Source organism: Coregonus lavaretus, assembly GCF_964263955.1.
Source record: "Coregonus lavaretus genome assembly, chromosome: 24".
NCBI classification, from domain to species: Eukaryota; Metazoa; Chordata; class Actinopteri; order Salmoniformes; family Salmonidae; genus Coregonus; species Coregonus lavaretus.
Window position 1 is genome coordinate 20059137 of NC_140011.1, and position 20013 is coordinate 20079149.

The following is a 20013-nucleotide window of genomic DNA, read 5'->3' on the forward strand; positions in this document are numbered from 1 at the left end:
ATACAGGCACGTGGAGGCCACACACACTACTGAGCCTCATTTTGACTTGTTTTAAGGACATTACATCAAAGTTGGATCAGCCTGTAGTGTGGTTTTCCACTTTCATTTTGAGGGTGACTCCAAATCCAGACCTCCATGGGTTGATACATTTGATTTCCATTGATAATTTTTGTGTGATTTTGTTGTCAGCACATTCAACTATGTAAAGACAAAAGTATTTAATACTGGGAGGAGTATGTAAAATGTAAATGTAAATATTTAATACGATTATTTCATTCATTCAGATCTAGGATGTGTTATTTTAGTGTTCCCTTTATTTTTTTGAGCAGTGTATATATGCTTGCAGAACAATTCTACCCTTGTTTTTTGTGAACATATTTTTCACCAAATGTATATAATTTATAACATCACAGACACAGTCAAACACACACACAGATCCTGCATCTCTACCCTTGTAAAGTACAATCAAACTTACAGTTACAATATGCAAACTTGAAAATATATACAGTGAGGGAAAAAAGTATCGACCTGCATGCTGAGTTTTCTTCTCAGACTTCACCAGGATTGAGACTGAGCTGGAGCTTGTATCATGCCCCCTGTCTTTGACAGTGAGAAAGCACCACCAGACACACAATTGGAGCTCATCGACATCCAATGTGACAGTGCGGGCCGTACTTTGCCCCCACTTGCCATAGGCTGTCAAACGAACCATGGCGGAGTTAGTGCCTACAAAAAGACGGCATTACTCTTTCTCTCTATAGCTGGGGCAGGGAGCTGGCTGGATGTAGTGGCATCCCCTGGTGGCCTTGACTGTGGGCGGGGGTCGGCACCCCTGGGTTTCCCCAGCCCGGGCAGGGAGCTGGCTGAATGTAGTGGTGCTCCCTGGTGGTCATAGGCGGGGAGTTAGGACCCCTCCGGGGATTGGCCCCAGCCCTCTCTGGCTCCTGCTCTCTGGGCTTGCCCCAGCCCTCTCTGGGTGTATTTAGTGGTGCCCCCTGGTGGCCACGGGCAGGGGTCGGGCCCTCTCTGGCAGTCTCCCCCCTCTTCCTGGTACAGAGAGCAGGGTGGATGTAGTGGCGCTACCTGGTGGTCGGGGCAGCGGGTCGGCCCCCCCTCCCTTTGTCAACCTCAGTCCTCTCCCCTCATCTCCCTGTTTCAGGGAGCTGGCTGGATGTACTGCTGCCCCCTGGTGGCCATGGGCTGGGGTAGGCACCCCTCTCCAGTGGTTGGGCCCCCCTCCCTGGGTCAGCCTCAGCCCTCTCTTGCCCTCTCTTGCCCTTTCCCCCATATCGCTGGGGAAGGGAGCTGGTTGGCTGTAGTTGTGCCCCCTGGTGGCCTTAACCAGCGGCGGGGGGGTCGCCTCCCCTTCAGGGCGTCAGCCCCCATCTCCGGGGGTCGGCCCATCCAGTCTCTGGAGCGAGACTCTAGACAGTCTGTGTTAGAGCGTTCTAATCACCTGTAAATGAACACTGGACAGGTATAAAGAGCACGTGTAAAAATGACAATAACAAGTGTTCTAATCACCTGTAAATGCACACTAAACAGGTGTAATGAACACGTGTAAAAATGACCATAACAAGAGTTCTAATCACCTGTAAATGCACACTGGACAGGTGTAATGAACACGTGTAAAAATGACAATAATAAGCATTCTAATCACCTGTAAATGCACACTAAACAGGTGTAATGAACACGTGTAAAAATGACCATAACAAGTGTTCTAATCACCTGTAAATGCACACTAAACAGATGTAATGAACACGTGTAAAAATGTATTTTGACACTTGAAAAAAGCAAATGAAAAATGATCATAACAAGTGTTCAAATCACCTGTAAACGCACACTGGTTAGGTGGAGAAATCATGTGTACAAAAAATGACATTTGACACTTGAAAGAAGCAAGTGAAAAAATGATAATTATAAGTGTTAAGACTTGTTCCGGGTAAGACGATTTGAACCTTTTAGCTTTCCATAAGAGGCCTCATTGTCACCTGTAGAGCGCACTGCTGCTGTTGCCAGCCAGGTAATAGAGCTCCACACATGCAGGCGTGGCCAAACGTCGCGCGGGTCTCTGCAAAGCGCTTTTTGGTTGAACGCCATCTATTTTTAAAATCGACAGACTGCTCAAATGGATAACGTTTTACTATTATCATGAACATTTGAACGAAAGGGGAATTTATATGGTCTTTAGGTCTACTTACGGAGCTTTAGCAAAGTCGTTTTCACATGCTTTGAGCAAATTCATTGTTGAAAGGGCGTAATGAGGGACCGCCTTGGCGATTTGACAGCGGTGAGTATCACCATCAGAGAATGGAAATAGCTAGCTAACATTTCTATCTAGATACTAGGCCGTCTTTTTCCTTCTCATTCTTACTTTCAGTTAAATTGTTCATGAAAATGTGTGTAGTTTCTTTCGAGTCAACTAAGTTACGGCTCTTGTCTGTTACAGTAGCTGTAGGCTTTATTGAACTTCAGCATAAAATTAGGGAACAATTGTTATTGTCGGTTTCATCGATGTCAACAGGTATACGGGACCCTATCTACGCCCTACGGTATATATGTTAGCCTTTTAATCAGTGTGCCAGCCAGGTAGGTTAGTGTAATGTAGGCCTACACCTGGCTACTATTGTCAATGTTACATTTCATTTATTATAACTGTTCTATTGTGTTTACTGTACCTATAAATTGGTTGGGTAAGGTTATTGATGCCTTACCCTATGACTCCAAAGGTTCCCTTTAATTTTTTTAACAAAACCCCATACTATTTTTGTTACCCAAGTCTATTCTAATGTGGGTATATTTTAAGAAATATGTTATTCTCCCTCTGGCATTACACTTCACAATGGCAGGACTGTGCAGTCAATTTTTCACAATGGGGTGCTGAAATAACATGTAGTTGTCATGGCAGGCCTAGTATTTACTTTGGTTACAGAGGTTACTGATCAGACGATTGTTTTCACAGAACAGCAACAATAACCCTTTTAATGTGGATGATGATGGCACCATCACAGTGGAGAACAACTCCCACAGGGACGACTTCTTGAAACAGGTAGTCTACTTGGAGCTTTAAGTTTGCATAGTCATGCGTCTTCTCTAGCTCTGTTTGCCAAGGACTATAGCCAATGTGTTAAATGTACTGTGTTACTTGCTGACTGTTGATTCCTTTCAAATGTCACTGTAACCCTCAGTGAGGGTAATACAATGTTTTGATTACAGAAGCCTCTTTGTTGTGTGTAAACTAAAGTGACATGTTGTGTTTGGAAGGTGGGGGAGGTGCGGCGCCTCATCGATAAGATCACTTCCCAGGTAGATGAAGTGGTGAAGAAACACAGCGCTATCCTCTCTGCCCCCAACCCTGAGGAAAGTGAGTATGGCCTTCTCACAGCTGCACACATTCACCTAAATTGTCTTTAAAATGTGAAAAGTACTGGAAAACCACATTAAATAGATCAGGTGAAATTAACAGATGCAAATGGTTCCTCTCCAGGATGTTGTCCAGTCTGGGAAAGTCACATTAAATACAAATGAGCCAGGCATGAAACACTGCCTAGAACTCCAGACCAACCAACCAGCCCGTTTCCTCTAATAGTAATCTGTTATTACTGGATTAAGGAAGTGCCAGACAACCTTTGGCAGCTGATTACATCATCTTTTTTTTATTGCTTAAATGCTTCATATGTTTTCTGATGGAAATGGATGTTGATTTCACATTGAGAAATCTGCAGTCATATCTAGTCATGAACATTCTATTCTACGATGCCTCCAACAGAATAGCCTACATTGGACTGAATGATATGAATATCAATATTATACAGCACTGTGGCTGAAGGCCAGGTCAATATGCCACCAACATATTATAGATGGTCCCAGAACAGTTGTAAAAGGCAGCATGTAGTGACCTCAATTGGCACCTCAGACCAGTCACTCACTGCCTTCGATCTGCTGACTGTTTCTCCCTTCAGGGACCAAAGATGATCTGGATCAGCTCACCAATGAAATCAAGAGGAACGCCAACACAGTGCGGGCCAAGTTAAAAAGTGAGTTCAGAATAAATCAGTGAGACTGTTTAGGTAGGGTATGAATTAAATCATATGTAAGCGGGAGAACTACAGAGAACTACAGACTGGCTTGGGAACACTTCCCTCAATTCAGAGGGAGTTTTGTTTTATAAGATAGATTTGACTTGCAAATTAGCTGTATGTACGGGAAAGCTACTACTACACACCTGGTCATAGGTGAACACATGGCTGGAATAGTTTGACCCCCACTGCTAACCATATAGATAAGATGTGTGTATATATATATGTGTATATGTATGTAGCTGTGTGTGTCTAACTGCCTATGCGTGTATGTGAATATGTTAGGTTGGTGCATACATTTGTAAGTTGGACTAATTGTTTGCTTTCCTCTGCAAGTGTATGTTTGGGGGTGAGTTTAAGTAATGTGTTTATCCATACAGTATGTGTGTGTATGCATTTCGTATACACTGAGTGTACAAAATATTAAGGACACCTGCACTTTCCATGACAAGACTGACCATGTGAAAGCTATGATCCCCTATTGATGTCACCTGTTAAATCCACTTCAATCAGTGTAGATGAAGGGGAGGAGACTGTTTAAAGAAGGATTTTCAAGCCTTGAGACAATTGAGACATTTTGTGCCATTCAGAGGGTGAATGCTCAAGACAAGATATTTAAGAGCATTTGAATGGGGTATGGTAGTAGGTGCCAGGCACACCAGTTTGAGGGTGTCAAGAACTGCAACGCTGCTGGGATTTCAAGCTCAACAGTTTCCTGTGTGTATCAAGAATGGTCCACCACCCAAAGGACATCCAGCCAACTTGACACAACTGTGGGAAGCATTGGAGTCAACATGTGCCAGCATCCCTGTGGAATGCTTTCGACACCTTGTACAGTCCGTGCCCTGACGAATTGTGGCTGTTCTGAGTGCAAAAGGGTGTGCAACTCAATATTAGGAAGGTGGTCCTAATGTTTTGTACACTCAGTGTATATTACATCATGCTGACTAGGCCTTGCTGTGTGTTGGCAGCCATGCAGGACAGCCTGCCTGAGGATGAGAATGCGAACACAGCCTCTGTGGACCAGCGCATCCAGACGAACCAGGTCAGAACAGGACCCAATGTTAACTACAATACATGTGTTTGCCAGACATAGACCCCAATGGAGTCCTCTGTGTGTGTGCCGTTTGTTTTTTCTCCCCACCTTCAGCACACAAATCTGATGCGCTGGTTTGTGGAAGTCATGACTATGTACAACGAGACCCAGATGTCCTTCAGGGAGCGGTGCAAAGGACGGATTCAGAGACAGCTGGAGATCAGTGAGTGCTGGCGTTACAGACACAGAGAGAGAGAAAAACATTATTACCTTCTTAGCTCAGTCCTAGACAGCCACCTGTTTTCTGTGTGCTGTACATCTTTATCAGCAAACAGGAGTGTTCTGAGAGGAGGAGGAATACCCTGGCCACGCCCCAGGATTACAGAAAGGGGAGCTTGCAACAGGAGACACCTGTGTTTAGAGTTGCCTTGGCAATGGTTTGCAGGGTTGTCTGGGGGAGGGGTTGCAATATATGTAGTCAGGTGACCAGAGGAACAGGAGTTTTGCTCTCTAGTAACTGGTCTGCTGTTAGTGATCCCTTGTAGTTCATTTGTGAAATACATTTTCCAATTTCTCTCTTGAAGCTGGGAAAGTGACCACTGATGAGGAGCTGGAGGAGATTCTGCACAGTGAAAACCCTGCCATCTTCACCTCTGATGTGAGTGGGACATTCTCAGAACATTCATGTATCACTTTACACTAGTAAATCAAGAGGCATAAGTATAAAAGTGAATTGTTGCACTCATTTCCTTCTACACAGTTACAGCTTTGACTTATTTTGCCACATCATAAATGTCTCTTCCTGTACCTCTTCCTCCCTGTACAGATCATCTCCGACTCCCAGATCACACGCCAGGCTCTGAATGAGATCGAGTCTCGCCATAAGGACATCATCCGCCTGGAGTCCAGCATCAGGGAGCTCCATGAGATGTTTGTTGACATGGCCATGCTGGTGGAGACTCAGGTGAGTTGGATGTCACATAGGAAAAAATTACTTGGAACAAAACTGCCTTGTGTATAAATCCTCTAGCCTCCACCATATATAATCACATTTGTCAATGTAATAAGCATATACAAATTGAAATATGGTTTCAAAGATCCCCTGTATAACCTCTGTATTGTGGTCTGTGTGTTGTCCTGTGTGTCCACTAGGGGGAGATGATAAACAACATAGAGAAGAACGTGAGCAGTGCAGCCGAGTACATCGGCGTGGCCAAAGTGGAGACTAAGAAGGCACTGCGGTACCAGAAAGCGGCACGCAGGGTAAGACTTTTCCCACGTTTCCCCAGCCTTTTCAAGAGCAACACCACGCCGTCCCCAACGACCCAAAACCCACCGCTGTCAAATGAGCCACTATCGCCATAGCTTGTCCTGCTGCCACTGAACATGCCATTAAAGTTAGCACTGTGAATGAAGCTAATGTCCCGTTCAAGGTCAGCCAATCAATTGTAACGCTGTGAAGCTAGTGTCGCAAGCCTGAACTTTCTATTAGATTTATCACCGAGCAGCTAATCTCTCTCAGGAGCCTAACGTCAGATTTGATGAAGGGAAGATGGTATCACTCCATAGAGCTTCCCAACAGGTTAAGCACTGAACTACTACGCTACGTAAACTGCCTGTAAAAGTGTACCACTGAACTGTTAGCCATGGCACTTGCCTCTGTTTCTGTGGTCTGTGTGATTTTTGTGCTGTAAAGACCGTTGGAAATAAATGTGACTTGCAATTAAAACAGACAATTATTTGAATGTTTTTACTAATGCATGTTTGGCCTAGTACACACTTTTGACATAAAGCCTAACATTGTGCTTCTTGTTTGTTTTTGGCAGAAGTATGTCATAATTGCCATAGTCGTGGTGATCCTGCTTGCTGTAATCGCACTTATCGTTGGTTTGTCTCTGGGTCTAAAACTGCCCTCAACCGCACAGCCTTAGGTAATTACTACTGATCTACACAGACAAACATTGTCTCATCATTTAACACACACCTAGACAAATACTGTCATATCCAATAGCAGTTTGCTTTAAACTCTCAAAATGCAGTCCCATTAGTCAAATACTGACCGGTTTCTCACTATGGGAACCTATACATAAGACTGGCCACCCCTGGCCTGTGGGCTATAGGAAGTAAGGGCCCTGAATGTTATTTTTATTTTTTAAAGTTCTTAATTCATTGCTTTTTATGAAAGACTGTACAGTATGTATTTGGACAATGCAGCTGATTCAATTTTCTTTTTGTTCCCCACTTCTTTTCCTGGACAGTTCTTATTTTTCACAGAAAATGCTTTATCTTGGTATCGGTGGGATTGTTGGTGTCATCGTTTTAGCCATTATTATGGGGTTGAGTGTCTCATAGTGATTTGTTCAACCCCCCCCCCCCCCCCAAAAAAAAGAAATCCCAAACTAAAACAAAAATTATAAATGTTAATCAGTCTCAACCTCAAATTGTTCCAGCTGAAATATCTACCATGACCACTACTGCCTTACTGGGTGAAGTGACTCATCTCTCATGGAGTGAGTAAAGGCTCCAATGAGGAGTTTCTACTGTGCATTTCAGAGGAAGACAACTCTCTGCACCTGCAGTATCAATCAGAGGGTGGTGCTGAATCTCCTGATTAACTCCTAAACCTTTTCAACCAGACATGCACTACGCACTTTTGACAGAAACACACATACACACAGCATATGTTTTACTATCCTTGTGGAGACCATATTTCCCCTAACTCCTATCCTTAATTCTACACCTAAGCCTAAAATAGCCTTTGTTCTTGTGGGGACCTGGGAAATGTCCCCACAAGGGTGAATTGTCCTTGTTTTACTATCCTTTTGGGGATTTCAGGTATCCATGAGGATAGTAATACACACACAGCCTACACTCCAGTTAGTTTACTTATAACCTCTGGTATTCTTTGAAATGGCATCAGTAAATCCTAGTTACATGTTTGTATTCCCTCTCCTGAATTGGTTGGATGTGCTCCCTACATGAAGATTTGTTCTATCGATTAATGTATGACTGTTTCTTTGTGCCTCTTATTACATTTCGAGCTCCAGAGCTTTATCAAATATATCTTTACACAACATTTTATAGTTTTGTTGAATTCATTTTTATAGGCACCTGAACATCTATCCAATGTTGTTACTCGTTATTTATTTTTCTGTATTTTGTTAACTGTGATAATGAACTTGATAAAGAAATGACAGTGATGACTGAGTGCTTGCAGAGTTGAGACAAACATCATGATAATATTGTACTACTGCACCTGTTTGTAAGATTATAGTTCCATGCACAAAACACAAAGCTCACACTAGCAATTGAGCACAGTGGGTGTAATTTAGCCAAGCATTGCAATCAGCAGAATTAATGTGGGAATGGTGTCAGGACACAGATATTTGAGTATGCCTGTGGTTTTGTTAAAGTGCCTTACAACAAATGACGAAGTTAACCACAGCGCTGTCTAACTCTGCAAGAGATGACATCACTTGTCTAAAGTGAATCCAGCTGATTGATATGTACCATGTAAAGTGTCTCGTTCAATGTTCTTTCACTTCAAAAGTAGCTATGATAGCCAGCCAAAAGATAGCAAAAATAAAGCGTTGTATTAATAAAAGCTTTCTTGTAAAGTTCATGTCAATCCTGCGGTTTCATTTAAATCAAATTATCAAATTATTATGTTTCGAGCAAAGTGAGGAGGCTATTGCTACTCATCCTTGTGTAACTTTAACAACTTCTGCCTCAATGAAAAGCTGTTTGTCTGTTGGTCACTGAAGAGTCCGAGGAGCTGAACATTTATCCATCCTGGCTCGTGTCCTGGCTTTTACACTATACAGCCCTCTCCCTTGCGCCCTCTCTCTCTCTCTAGTGGGGGTATCAGCAGCTCCAGCCCATGCATTGAAACACACTCACAGGAGGAGAGAGGGTATTTATCTATGGAGGCTGGTGAAAGGAGCTATAGGAGGACAGGCTCATTGTAATGTCTGGAATGGTATCAAACTTATGGAAACCACATGTTTGACTCTGTTCCTTTTATTCCATTACAATGAGCCCGTCCTCCTATAGCTCCTCCCACCAGCCTCCACTGGTATTTATAGTTTCACAGTCCTCACCAGGAGAGATGGACACAGCCAGAATCTGCGCAGCTAAGGCTAGTAAGTCTAGTATTTATAGATCACACCTCATTAGACCTATTCTCATCCTATATCCTTGTAATGTTAAGGTATGGAACCTTTCTGCATTCAATAGGAAATGGTGTTATAAACAATAATTGAAGGTGCCACTTGTTCCAGTGTGTTGTACTGTATGTTGTTACAGCCCATGTCTATACTTTCGATAATGTAGAAGATGTCAGTAGGGATCACGGTCACTGTATCTGACTACGACATGAAGCTTCATGAGTTACGGTGATACCGGCGTGGTGTCAGTTTCTCCACTGGCCATGATCACAGGTGAGATTCCCCTCTAGTCACAGTTTTCCTTTTCTCATTTTCTCTTCCCTCATCCCTCTCTTCTGCTCCTGCTGTATGTGTGCCATATGGCTACACAGCAAGCAGCTCTGTGTGCAAGAATGCTAGGAGGAGAAAGACAACACATTGGGCTGTGTTTCAAGAACACAGATCTAATGAAGAGAATCTCCTGCATTAACACGTACCAACACACACCATAGGAACCATGGAAACTACTGAACCTGCTGCATTATCTCTGGAGGCACGACACATTCACACATGCAAACATTCACTCACACCTGTATTTAGCTGGATACATGCAGAGTTCTGCACACTACATGTTCTTACCTTTGCCCTTTCTGCCACACAGCTTCCTTTATTACATGACTAAGGAGGACCAGACGAACTGATATCAAAGGAATCCACTGCCAAGGAATATCGGGTTATCTGCAGCAAAGAAGGGAGGAGAGAGTTTAGTGAAAAAGAGTTGATGTAAGACAATTTGAGAAAGCATGGGAATCCATCCTCTGAGGTAATTATTTCCATGTCTGAAGTAAACTATACTGAACAAAAATATAAACTTAACATGTAAAGTGTTGGTCCCATGTTTCATGAGCTGAAATAATAGATCGCAGAAATGTTCCATATGCACAAAAAGCTTATTTCTCTCACATTTTGTGCACAAATTTGTTTACATCCCTGTTAGTGACCATTTCTCCTTTGCCAAGATAATCCATCCACCTGACATGTGTGGCATATCAAGAAGCTGATTAAACCACATGATCATTACACAGGTGCACCTTGTGCTGGGGACAATAAAAGACCACTCTAAAATGTACAGTTTTGTGTCACAACACAATGCCACTGATGTCTTTTGAGGGAGTGTGCAATTAGCATGCTGACTGCAGGAATGTCCACCAGAGCTGTTGCCAGATAATTGAATGTTAATTTCTCTACCATAAGCCGCCTCTAATGACGTTATAGAGAATTTGGCAGTATGTCCAACCGGCTTTACAACCGCAGACCATGTGTAACCTCACCATTCCAGGACCTCCACATCCGGCTTCTTCACCTGCAAGATTGTCTGAGACCAGCCACCCGGACAGCTGATGAAACTGAGGAGTACTTCTGTCTGTAATAAAGCCCTTTTGTGGTGAAAAACTCATTCTGATTGGCAGGTCCTGGCTCCCTAGTGGGTGGGCCTATACCTCCCAGGCCCACCCATGGCTGCGCCCCTGCCCAGTCATGTGAAATCCATAGATTAGGGCCTAATTAATTTATTTCAATTGACTGATTTCCTTATATGAACTGTAACTCAGTAAAATTGTTGAAATTGTTGCATGTTGCGTTTATATTTTTGTTCAGTATATGTTACAGCATACCAACTACACGGTTGGAGAACAGTCAACACAATAAGGTGTACATGAGCACTTATGTACACAACATGACCAAAAGTATGTAGAAAACCTGCTCGAACATCTCATTCCAAAATCATGCGCATTAATATGGAGTTGGCCCCCCCTTTGCTGCTATAACAGCCTCCACTCTTTTGGGAAGGCTTTCCACTAGATGTTGGAACATTGCTGCGGGGACTTGCTTCCATTCAGCCACAAGAGCATTAGTGAGGTCGGGCACTGATGTTGGGCGATTAGGTCTGGCTCGCAGTCGGCGTTCCAATTCATCCCAAAAGTGTTCGATGGGGCTGAGGTCAGGGCTCTGTGCAGGCCAGTCAAGTTCTTCCACACTGATCTCGACAAACCATTTCTGTATGGACCTCGCTTTGTGCACGGGAGCATTGTCATGCTGAAACAGGAAGGGGCCTTCCCAAAACCGTTGCCATAAAGTTGGAAGCACAGAATCGTCTAGATTGTCATTGTATGCTGTAGCGTTAACATTTCCCTTCACTGGAACTAAGGGGCCTAGCCCGAACCATGAAATACAGCCCCAGACCATTATTCCTCCTCCACCAAACTTTACAGTTGGCTCTATGCATTGAGGCAGGTAGCGTTCTCCTGGCATCCGCCAAACCCAGATTCGTCCGTCGGACTGCCAGATGGCAGTCGATGCTTGACATTGCGCATATTGATCTTAAGCTTGTGTGTGGCTGCTCGGCCATGGAAACACATTTCATGAAGCTCCCGACGAACAGTTATTGTGCTGACTTTGCTTCCAGAGGCAGTTTGGAACTTGGTAGTGAGTGTTGTAACTGAGGACAGACGATGTTTATGCGCTATGCGTGTCAGCACTTGGGGGTCCCGTTCTGTGAGCTTGTGTGGTCTACCACTTCGTGGCTGAGCCGTTGTTGCACCTAGACATTTCCACTTCACAATAAAAGCACTTACAGTTGATCGGGGCAGCTCTAGCAGGGCAGAAATTTGACGAACTGACTTGTTGGAAAAGTGGCATCCTATGACGGTGCCACGTTGAAAGTCACTGAGCTCTTCAGTAACGCCATTCTACTGCCAATGTTTGTCTATGGAGATTGCATGGCTTTGTGCTCGATTTTATACACCTGTCAGCAACGGGTGTGGCTGAAATAGCCAAATCCACTAATTTAAATGGATGTCCATATACTTTTGTATACGTAGTGTATGTGTTAACTTCATTGCTTTTCAATTCTTATTACCTAAATGCTGTGGGGACATTCATGTTTCATGCCTACAACAATACACCATGGTCATGTTCAGCAGGCATGACATGGGGTCTAATTTGAAACGGAATGAGGTACGCATTTCATTTCCTGTCGTTTAAAAACGACCCCGAGCTCTCTGTTTCTCCTTCTCCCTGCAGCAATACAAAAGTTGTCCAAGGTGAGTCATTAAGAAGCTGTGAGGTGTGTATGAATTTGGCAGAGTATGTGTATGAGTGTGCATGCGTGCAGTTTGCGTGTGTGTGCAAGGTTGAAAGGGAAGGCAGTCTGCTTTGGTTTGGGGTAACAGGACAGCTCTCCTCTAAGCCATCTTTTTTTAAAGGCACAAAATATTGGCGTCAGTTTTAAATAGGATTACATTTCACATTGCTCAACTGTAATTCTATTCTAGGCTAAAGAGTCACATGATAGAATGGCATTATTCAGTGAGAGAGTAGAACATGGAAATGTTCTAGATGACTAATAGGGTGAATGTATAGACTGATGTTTGCTTTCTCACCAGGTAGTAAAGCCCTGCTGTAAGAAACCCCAGCATCTGGAGAAAAAATAGTTAATGGGAACGTCCTAGAGCGGAAGCCTTCACTGGTGTAAAGGAGGGATTCTCTTATCTGAGCCTGGAGATACTTTCATCCTCAAGGTAAGATCAATGTTAGACTGATGGGTCACTGCCAACTATGTGTCACACAGACTGAGGATGTGTGTGTGAGTGTGTATGAATGAGAGCAGCATTTCAGTGTTATCTGTGAAATCAATCAAATTTAGGACCTAAAATGAAAATTCTCAGAAATTGTGAGACCAAGTTGTCATCTAGTGTTGTTCTTGTGGTAGTGAAAAAAGTGCTGACTACAATACATACAGTACTGTAGCATTTAGGCAGACAAATTACATTTCTAATTTCGAACAGCTATTGTAAAGACCCTTATAAAATAAACCATTATTTTGAGATTAAGCCAAGGAGCATCTGAGTACTGATAACAGATTATATAAAACCTGCGTGAGAATCTTCCATATCATGATGTATCCTGTGGTCTTTGTAGCCTAATCTGTATAATTCTCCCAGGGATATAAGCAGTATTAGTGTTGTGTCTAAGAGCAACCCTTAGCCGTAGTATACTGGCCATTATAATCTGGGTGGTTCGAGCCCTGAATGCTGATTGGTTGAAAGCCAATATCAGACCGTATACCACGGGTATGACAAAACATTTATTTTTACTCTTCCAATTATGTTGGTAACCAGTTTATAATAGCAATAAGGCACCTTGGGGGTTTGTGATATATGTCCAATATGACACGGCTAAGGGCTTTATCCAGGCCTAATTGCTTAATTAACCCTCTTAACCCTGTCAGTCACCATACAATGGTGTTTGTGATGGCTAATGACAGTGAGTGGATGGAAGAAGGAGGACAGGAGCAGAGCGGAGGGATGGAGAGGTAGATTTAGTTGTGGCTGATAAAAGCTGACCTGGCTCCAGCGGTTTCTCCTGTCATTGTAGTGCTGTGATACAATAATCCCCCTGCTCCCTCTTATATAACGGACTGGAGAATACATTAATAATCCCAGCCTGCCTCTGTGTCTGTACACACACTCACACATACACACACAGTCAGTCAGTCAGTGAGTGGGTGTAGCGAGCAGCAGAAGCGGCCTGTTATGGGGATAGCCAGGGAGCTCTGGATGCATGGCAGCAGCACTGGTAAACTAAGAACAGGTATCTGTGTTACAAGGAGGTGAAAGGCTTGAGCACCAGGTCATTGGATTTACACCTTATCTAGGGATGAAGCCGTATTGTGTATCAATCAATCAATCAATTTTATTTTATATAGCCCTTCTTACATCAGCTAATATCTCGAAGTGCTGTACAGAAACCCAGCCTAAAACCCCAAACAGCTAGTAATGCAGGTGTAGCTAGTAATGCAGGTGTGTGCATGTGTGTGAGCATGAGTCTGTTTTTAAATATACAAACTCTATATTTGTGGTGTGTCTGTGTTTGCCTGTGTGCGTGTGTGTGTGTTTACAGCATCCACATCTGTGTGTGTCTCTTTGTGATTTACGATGTGTGTGTGCCAGACTGCCAGGACATCATGCGAGGTCACAGGTCAAGTGACATTGAGGAGATTCTGAGACAGTCTCAGGCAGAGCTGCTGTGGATCCAGAGACAGCTGTCAATCATCGCTGCCAGGAACTCCCATCACCTGCAGGCCCAAGGGAAGGTAAGGCTCTGCCCACGTGAGCTCACTTTTGGTCTTCTTCTGACCTTGCCTTGACATTTTATGTTACAATTTGGGTTATATTGAAAAGGTATGCATATCCTTGTTATTGACTATAAGTCAATTGTCAATGTGTCCAGTAGAGGACAGCATAGCTCTCTGAAAGCACCAATGACCCTATGGTAAAAAGCATTGTCTGGATTCACCAATCAGAGGAAGAAAAAGGGTGAAATCCTTGTTGACGTGTTATTAGCATCTTCAGTGGGTGTGGCTAGAATGTCTTGTCAAATGGCACCTTGCTTCCTCAGACTCATTTACATTTTAATGGGAGTGGTTGGAATTTGGCTGTCCAATCCCAACTAGGTTTTGCATTGTGCCTGAAAACCAACTGGCTTATAAAGAACTGTATCTAAGGACAGAGAGAAAGAGAGAGAGCGAGAGGGAGTGTGTACACTCAAAGCAGTTGGTGTTGCTAGGCCACAGAGCGGAGGAGAGTGAGTTTTTTTTCTCTCCCTCTCCATCCCTGTAACATAGAGATCTGCTAATGGCTAACCAATACCTGCTGCTGTTATGTTGTAATCTCTCTAAAAACACCACTCTGCTTTTAGAGGTATGATCTGGGATTGGGGAGGGCTGAGAGGGCACTGATGCTTATTGGTCTGTCAAGGTGACGGTTAGTTTTGATTGGGTCTGTCCTCTGGTTTTTGTTTTTTTCAATTGGTCCATGTCCTCCAGTACTTTAGCATAAGTGTCTTTTAGACATCCCACTATACCAAACCTATGATAAGGAGAGGTTACGTAGCAGTTAAAAAATACATGCATAAAGGAATCGAGAAAAAAAAGTGAGGGATGTATGTCAGTGTTTGAATGGGGGGGAATGATATGAATCATGGCTAAGAGGATGGAAAAAGCAGCATTGAGCAAAGTTAAGTGATCCAGGGGAGGAATCCATTGACGCAGTGGGCTCAGGTCATGCATTTCTCTGTTTTAGGAAGAGAGAGAGAGATGGAGAGTGCGAGACAGGGGTGTGAGGGCTGCTCAGGGACGGCTGCAGGTAGGAGATGCGTGTAAAGGAAACGCTCATCCATGATGCAATCATTTACATAGGCCAATTATATGAATGCTGACACACTTCAGTTGGTTTGTGTATGTGAATTCTTGTGACTGGGATGAAGAGGAGGGATGTGGACTGCACTGAGCATGCGCGTGAGAGAAAGAGAGGGAAGGGAGAGAGAGAAAGAGAGACGGAGAAGTAGAGTAGGGGAGTGATTGAGTGTGTCGTGGTCGAGAACCTGAGAGCGCTACTAAGGAGGAGAGAGCGCGAGAGAGAGTGGGAACACAAGCAAGTGACAGAGATGGTGTATGTGTGTTAGAGAGCACTAGTATGTATCTGACTCTCGGAGGGTGTGTTGTTGCTTGAGTTTTCCTCTGAGAGGGCTGAGAGGCTCTCGCGCTATCTGTCTTTTGGCTCTCCGTTCGGCTAAGCCTGGGGAACGCTCACGCTGCACACGCTCGTAGGCACACACACACACCACTGCCGCGTCACCCTTGCCGGCCGGTGATGTGAAGGAGAGGGAGGATACAGTCGTTTTGACACAAAGGGGGAGCTGCCTTTGAGGTAGGGAGCTTTTTTACCCTCTGCACCACTAGTGTTGTGCCACTGTCTCAGCTGGAATTGTTATTGCCATATTCTTTAGCAAAATGCAGCATACACATTTCCGCAAAAGCATAGGCATATACATGCATGCTTACACTAAACACACACAAATCAAAATCAAATCAAAATGTATTGGTCACGTTCACATATTTTGCAGATGTTATCGCAGGTGCAACGAAATGCTTATGTTTCTAACTTCAACAGTGCAGTAATACCTAACAATACAAAACAATACACACAAATCCAAAAAAATTTAAATAAATGAATTAAGAAATATCAGAACGGGTAATGTCAGAGTCCGGAATATAAATATATATGTACACTATATCTAAAACAATATGTGGACATCCCTTCAAATTAGTGGATTCGGCTATTTCAGCCACACCCGTTGCTGGCAGGTGTATAAAATTCGAGCACACAGCCATGCAATCTCTGTAGACAAACATTGGCACTAGAATGGCGTTACTGAAGAGCTGAGTGACTTTCAACGTCAAAGGATGCCACTTTTCCTACAAGTCAGTTTGTCAAATTTCTGCCCTGCTAGAGCTGCCCCGGTTAACTGTAAGTGCTGTTATTGTGAAGTGGAATCGTCTAGGAGCAACAACGGTTCAGCCGCAAAGTGGTAGGCCACACAATCTCACAGAACGGGACCGCCGAGTGCTGAAGCGCTTAGCGCGTAAAAATCGTCTGTCGTCGGTTGCAACACTCACTACCGAGTTCCAATCTGCGTCAGCACAATAACTGTTCGTAGGGAGCTTCATGAAATGGGTTTCCATGGCTGAGCAGCCGCACACAAGCCTAAGATCACCATGTGCAATGCCAAGCGTCGGCTGGAGTGGTGAAAGCTCACTGCCATTGGACTATGGAGCAGTGGAAATGCGTTTTCTGGAGTGATGAATCACACTTCACCATCTGGAAGTCCGACGGACAAATCTGGGTTTGGCGGATGCCAGAAGAATGCTACCTTTCCGAATGCATAGTGCCAGCTGTAAAGTTTGGTGGAGGAGGAATAATGGTCTGGGGCTGTTTTTCATGGTTCGTGCTAGGCCCCTTAGTTCCAGTGAAGGGAAATCTTTTAACGCTACAGCAATGACATTCTAGACGATTCTGTTCTTCCAACTTTGTGGCAAGAGTTTGGTGAAGGCCCCTTCCTGTTTTAGCATGACAATGCCCCCATGCACAAAGCGAGGTCCATAGAGAAATGGTTTGTCGAGATCGGCGTAGAAGAGCTTGACTGGCCTGCACAGAGCCCTGATCTCAACCCCATCGAACACCTTTGGGATGAATTGGAAAGCCGCCTGAGAGCCAGGCCTGTCGCCCAACATCAGTGCCCGACCTCACTAATGCTCTTGTGGTTGAATGGAAGGAAGTACCTGCAGCAATGTTCCAACATCTAGTGGAAAGCCTTCCCAGAAGAGTGGAGGCTGTTATAGCAGCAAAGGGGGGACCAATTCCATATTAATACCCATTTTGGAATGAGATGTTCGACAAGCAGGTGTCCACATACTTTTGGTAATGTAGTGTATATAATGGAGTGTATGGACAGAATATGAATAGAAAAGGTGTGTACTGCAGTAGTTATATAGGATGAGCCTTGACTATAATACAGTATATACATATAAACTGGGTAAAACAGTATGTAAACATTATTCAAGTGACCAGTATTCAATGACTATGTACATGGTTGCACTCGCATCATGAACCAGATGTTATCCATGACACCCCTCTTCAATCCACTGAAGAGGAATATATCACGACTAACCAGGTGTGTTTGTGTGTGTGTGCTAGCACGCTTACGTGTTTGTGTGTTTGTGATTCGTACACGGTTGCCCATTGACATGTTTGCGTGGGCGATGCTTCTGTGTTGCAGAGAGAGAGCGACGTGTCTGTCTGCTGTGTGCCCCTCCTCAGCTCTACTCTGCTGTTATGAAAGACAGACTGCTTTGGCTGGGACTGCAGCTCTGAAACACTCTAGCCTGGGCTGGGCCAGGCTGAGTAGCTACATTAGACAGGACCATGGCTCCATGGAGCTGGGAAGGCCTGTGGAGAGCTTGTCTAGGCTACATGCATGGGTCTAAACATGTTAGTCTGTAGGACCGTGCAGGCTTTTGTGCTTCTGTCTAAGGCTAAATGGAGCTAGGCATGGCAGGGCAAGGCAGTGCTGTGTGGGGTTTGGCAGGGCCATATGCCATTTAACTGGGTTGGCTGGTGCCAGCAGGACCTGGCATGGGCTGTGGAGGGAGTGGGGAGAGTATAGGCTGGGTGAGGCTTCCTCATGGCTAGAGAGGTAGGATGGGTGGAACTGGGTAGGTAAAGCAGAGTTGAATATACCTGAGCAGATATGACCAGGTTCAATATTATTTTGGTGGACAAAGCCATTTGAGTGTGTGATAACTCAACTGGCTGGTTGGATTCCTCTAGGCCTAGGTGGCTTGTAAGGTAGAATTTCGTCCTATATGTCTTTTTTCAGATAGATGTGATGGTTTGTTGGATGTCTGATTGTCGGGTCATTCCACCTCAAAAAGCACAAGAAAGAGAATTTCGACACCCACCATCTCAGATTGTTCTGAAATAGTTTCTGTAGTTAGAAACAGATAAGATTAGCATTCCTGCAACATTATTTTGTTGAAATATGATTTGATCTCTGATAAATTAAGCTAATTGATTTTAAATTAAAGGATTCATGTAATATTCAATAAATATAGTACATAACATCCGATTTGAACCAAATCTAAATCTACCAATGAGTAAGACATGGGGATTCCAAAGAAATGGTCAAAAGCCACCCAGGGACCCCCATAACCCACGCTAATCCCAACCCAACAACGAGTATACAGTATAATTTCTCTATGTTTGACAAGTAGTATGGAGCTGCGTCTCAGAGTATTGTTTCATCGTATGTAATGCATTCTCAGTGAATTTGGTGATGTTTATTTTTTTTACCTTGCTCAGAGAAATTAGTCTTTGAAGTTGTTAGGTTTATGTCCCATCCTACATCCTGATATTTATATTTTAGTCATTTAGCAGACACTCTTATCCAGAGTGACTTACAGTTAGTGAGTGCATACATTTTTCACACTGGCACCCCGTGGGAAACGAACCCACAACCCTGGCGTTGCAAGCGCCATGCTCTACCAACTGAGCTACAGGAGGGCCATGACCAGGTTCTGACCACTAGATGGTGCTGTTCCTGCTATTTGTTTTTTAAATTCTATATTATTTTATCAATGTTAAAGGGATAGTTCACCCAAATCACAAAATTAATATTGGTTCCTTGCCCTGTATGCAGTCTACGGACAAGGTTCGACAGCAACCTATGCTTTGGTTTTGTTGTCCACTGTTTCAAACTTTTTAGCATTTGTGGCACAAATCCAATGCAAGTCAATGGTACCTACAGTGGGGAGAACAAGTATTTGATACACTGCCGATTTTGGAGGTTTTCCTACTTACAAAGCATGTAGAGGTCTGTCATTTTTATCATAGGTACACTTCAACTGTGAGAGACGGAATCTAAAACAAAAATCCAGAAAATCACATTGTATGATTTTTAAGTAATTAATTTGCATTTCATCGCATGACATAAGTATTTGATCACCTACCAACCAGTAAGAATTCCGGCTCTCACAGACCTGTTAGTTTTACTTTAAGAAGCCCTCCTGTTCTCCACTCATTACCTGTATTAACTGAACCTGTTTGAACTCGTTACCTGTATAAAAGACACCTGTCCACACACTCAATCAAACAGACTCCAACCTCTCCACAATGGCCAAGACCAGAGAGCTGTGTAAGGACATCAGGGATACAATTGTAGACCTGCACAAGGCTGGGATGGGCTACAGGACAATAGGCAAGCAGCTTGGTGAGAAGGCAACAACTGTTGGCGCAATTATTAGAAAATGGAAGAAGTTCAAGATGACGGTCAATCACCCTCGGTCTGGGGCTCCATG

At 43.8% G+C, this 20013-nt stretch overlaps 1 protein-coding gene and 1 pseudogene across 2 annotated transcripts in view; both read left to right on the forward strand.

Annotated features, from left to right (window-relative positions):
* The first annotated feature begins 2260 nt into the window (after positions 1–2260).
* On the forward strand, positions 2261–6464 carry LOC311099330 (syntaxin-2-like; annotated as a pseudogene). Its single transcript, XR_014615716.1, has 9 exons — positions 2261–2290; positions 2963–3049; positions 3265–3364; positions 3963–4037; positions 5051–5124; positions 5230–5338; positions 5700–5773; positions 5942–6079; positions 6268–6464. The product of XR_014615716.1 is annotated as a syntaxin-2-like (transcript).
* A 7819-nt stretch (positions 6465–14283) lies between these two features.
* Positions 14284–20013, forward strand: part of LOC311099640 (RIMS-binding protein 2-like) — a gene marked incomplete at both ends in the record, with an annotated part of 96399 nt that continues 90669 nt past the window's right edge. Inside the window, one exon of the mRNA XM_084140357.1 lies at positions 14284–14412. Within this exon, the coding sequence (XP_083996483.1) occupies positions 14284–14412 (129 nt within the window). The remainder of the gene's footprint in view (positions 14413–20013) is intronic.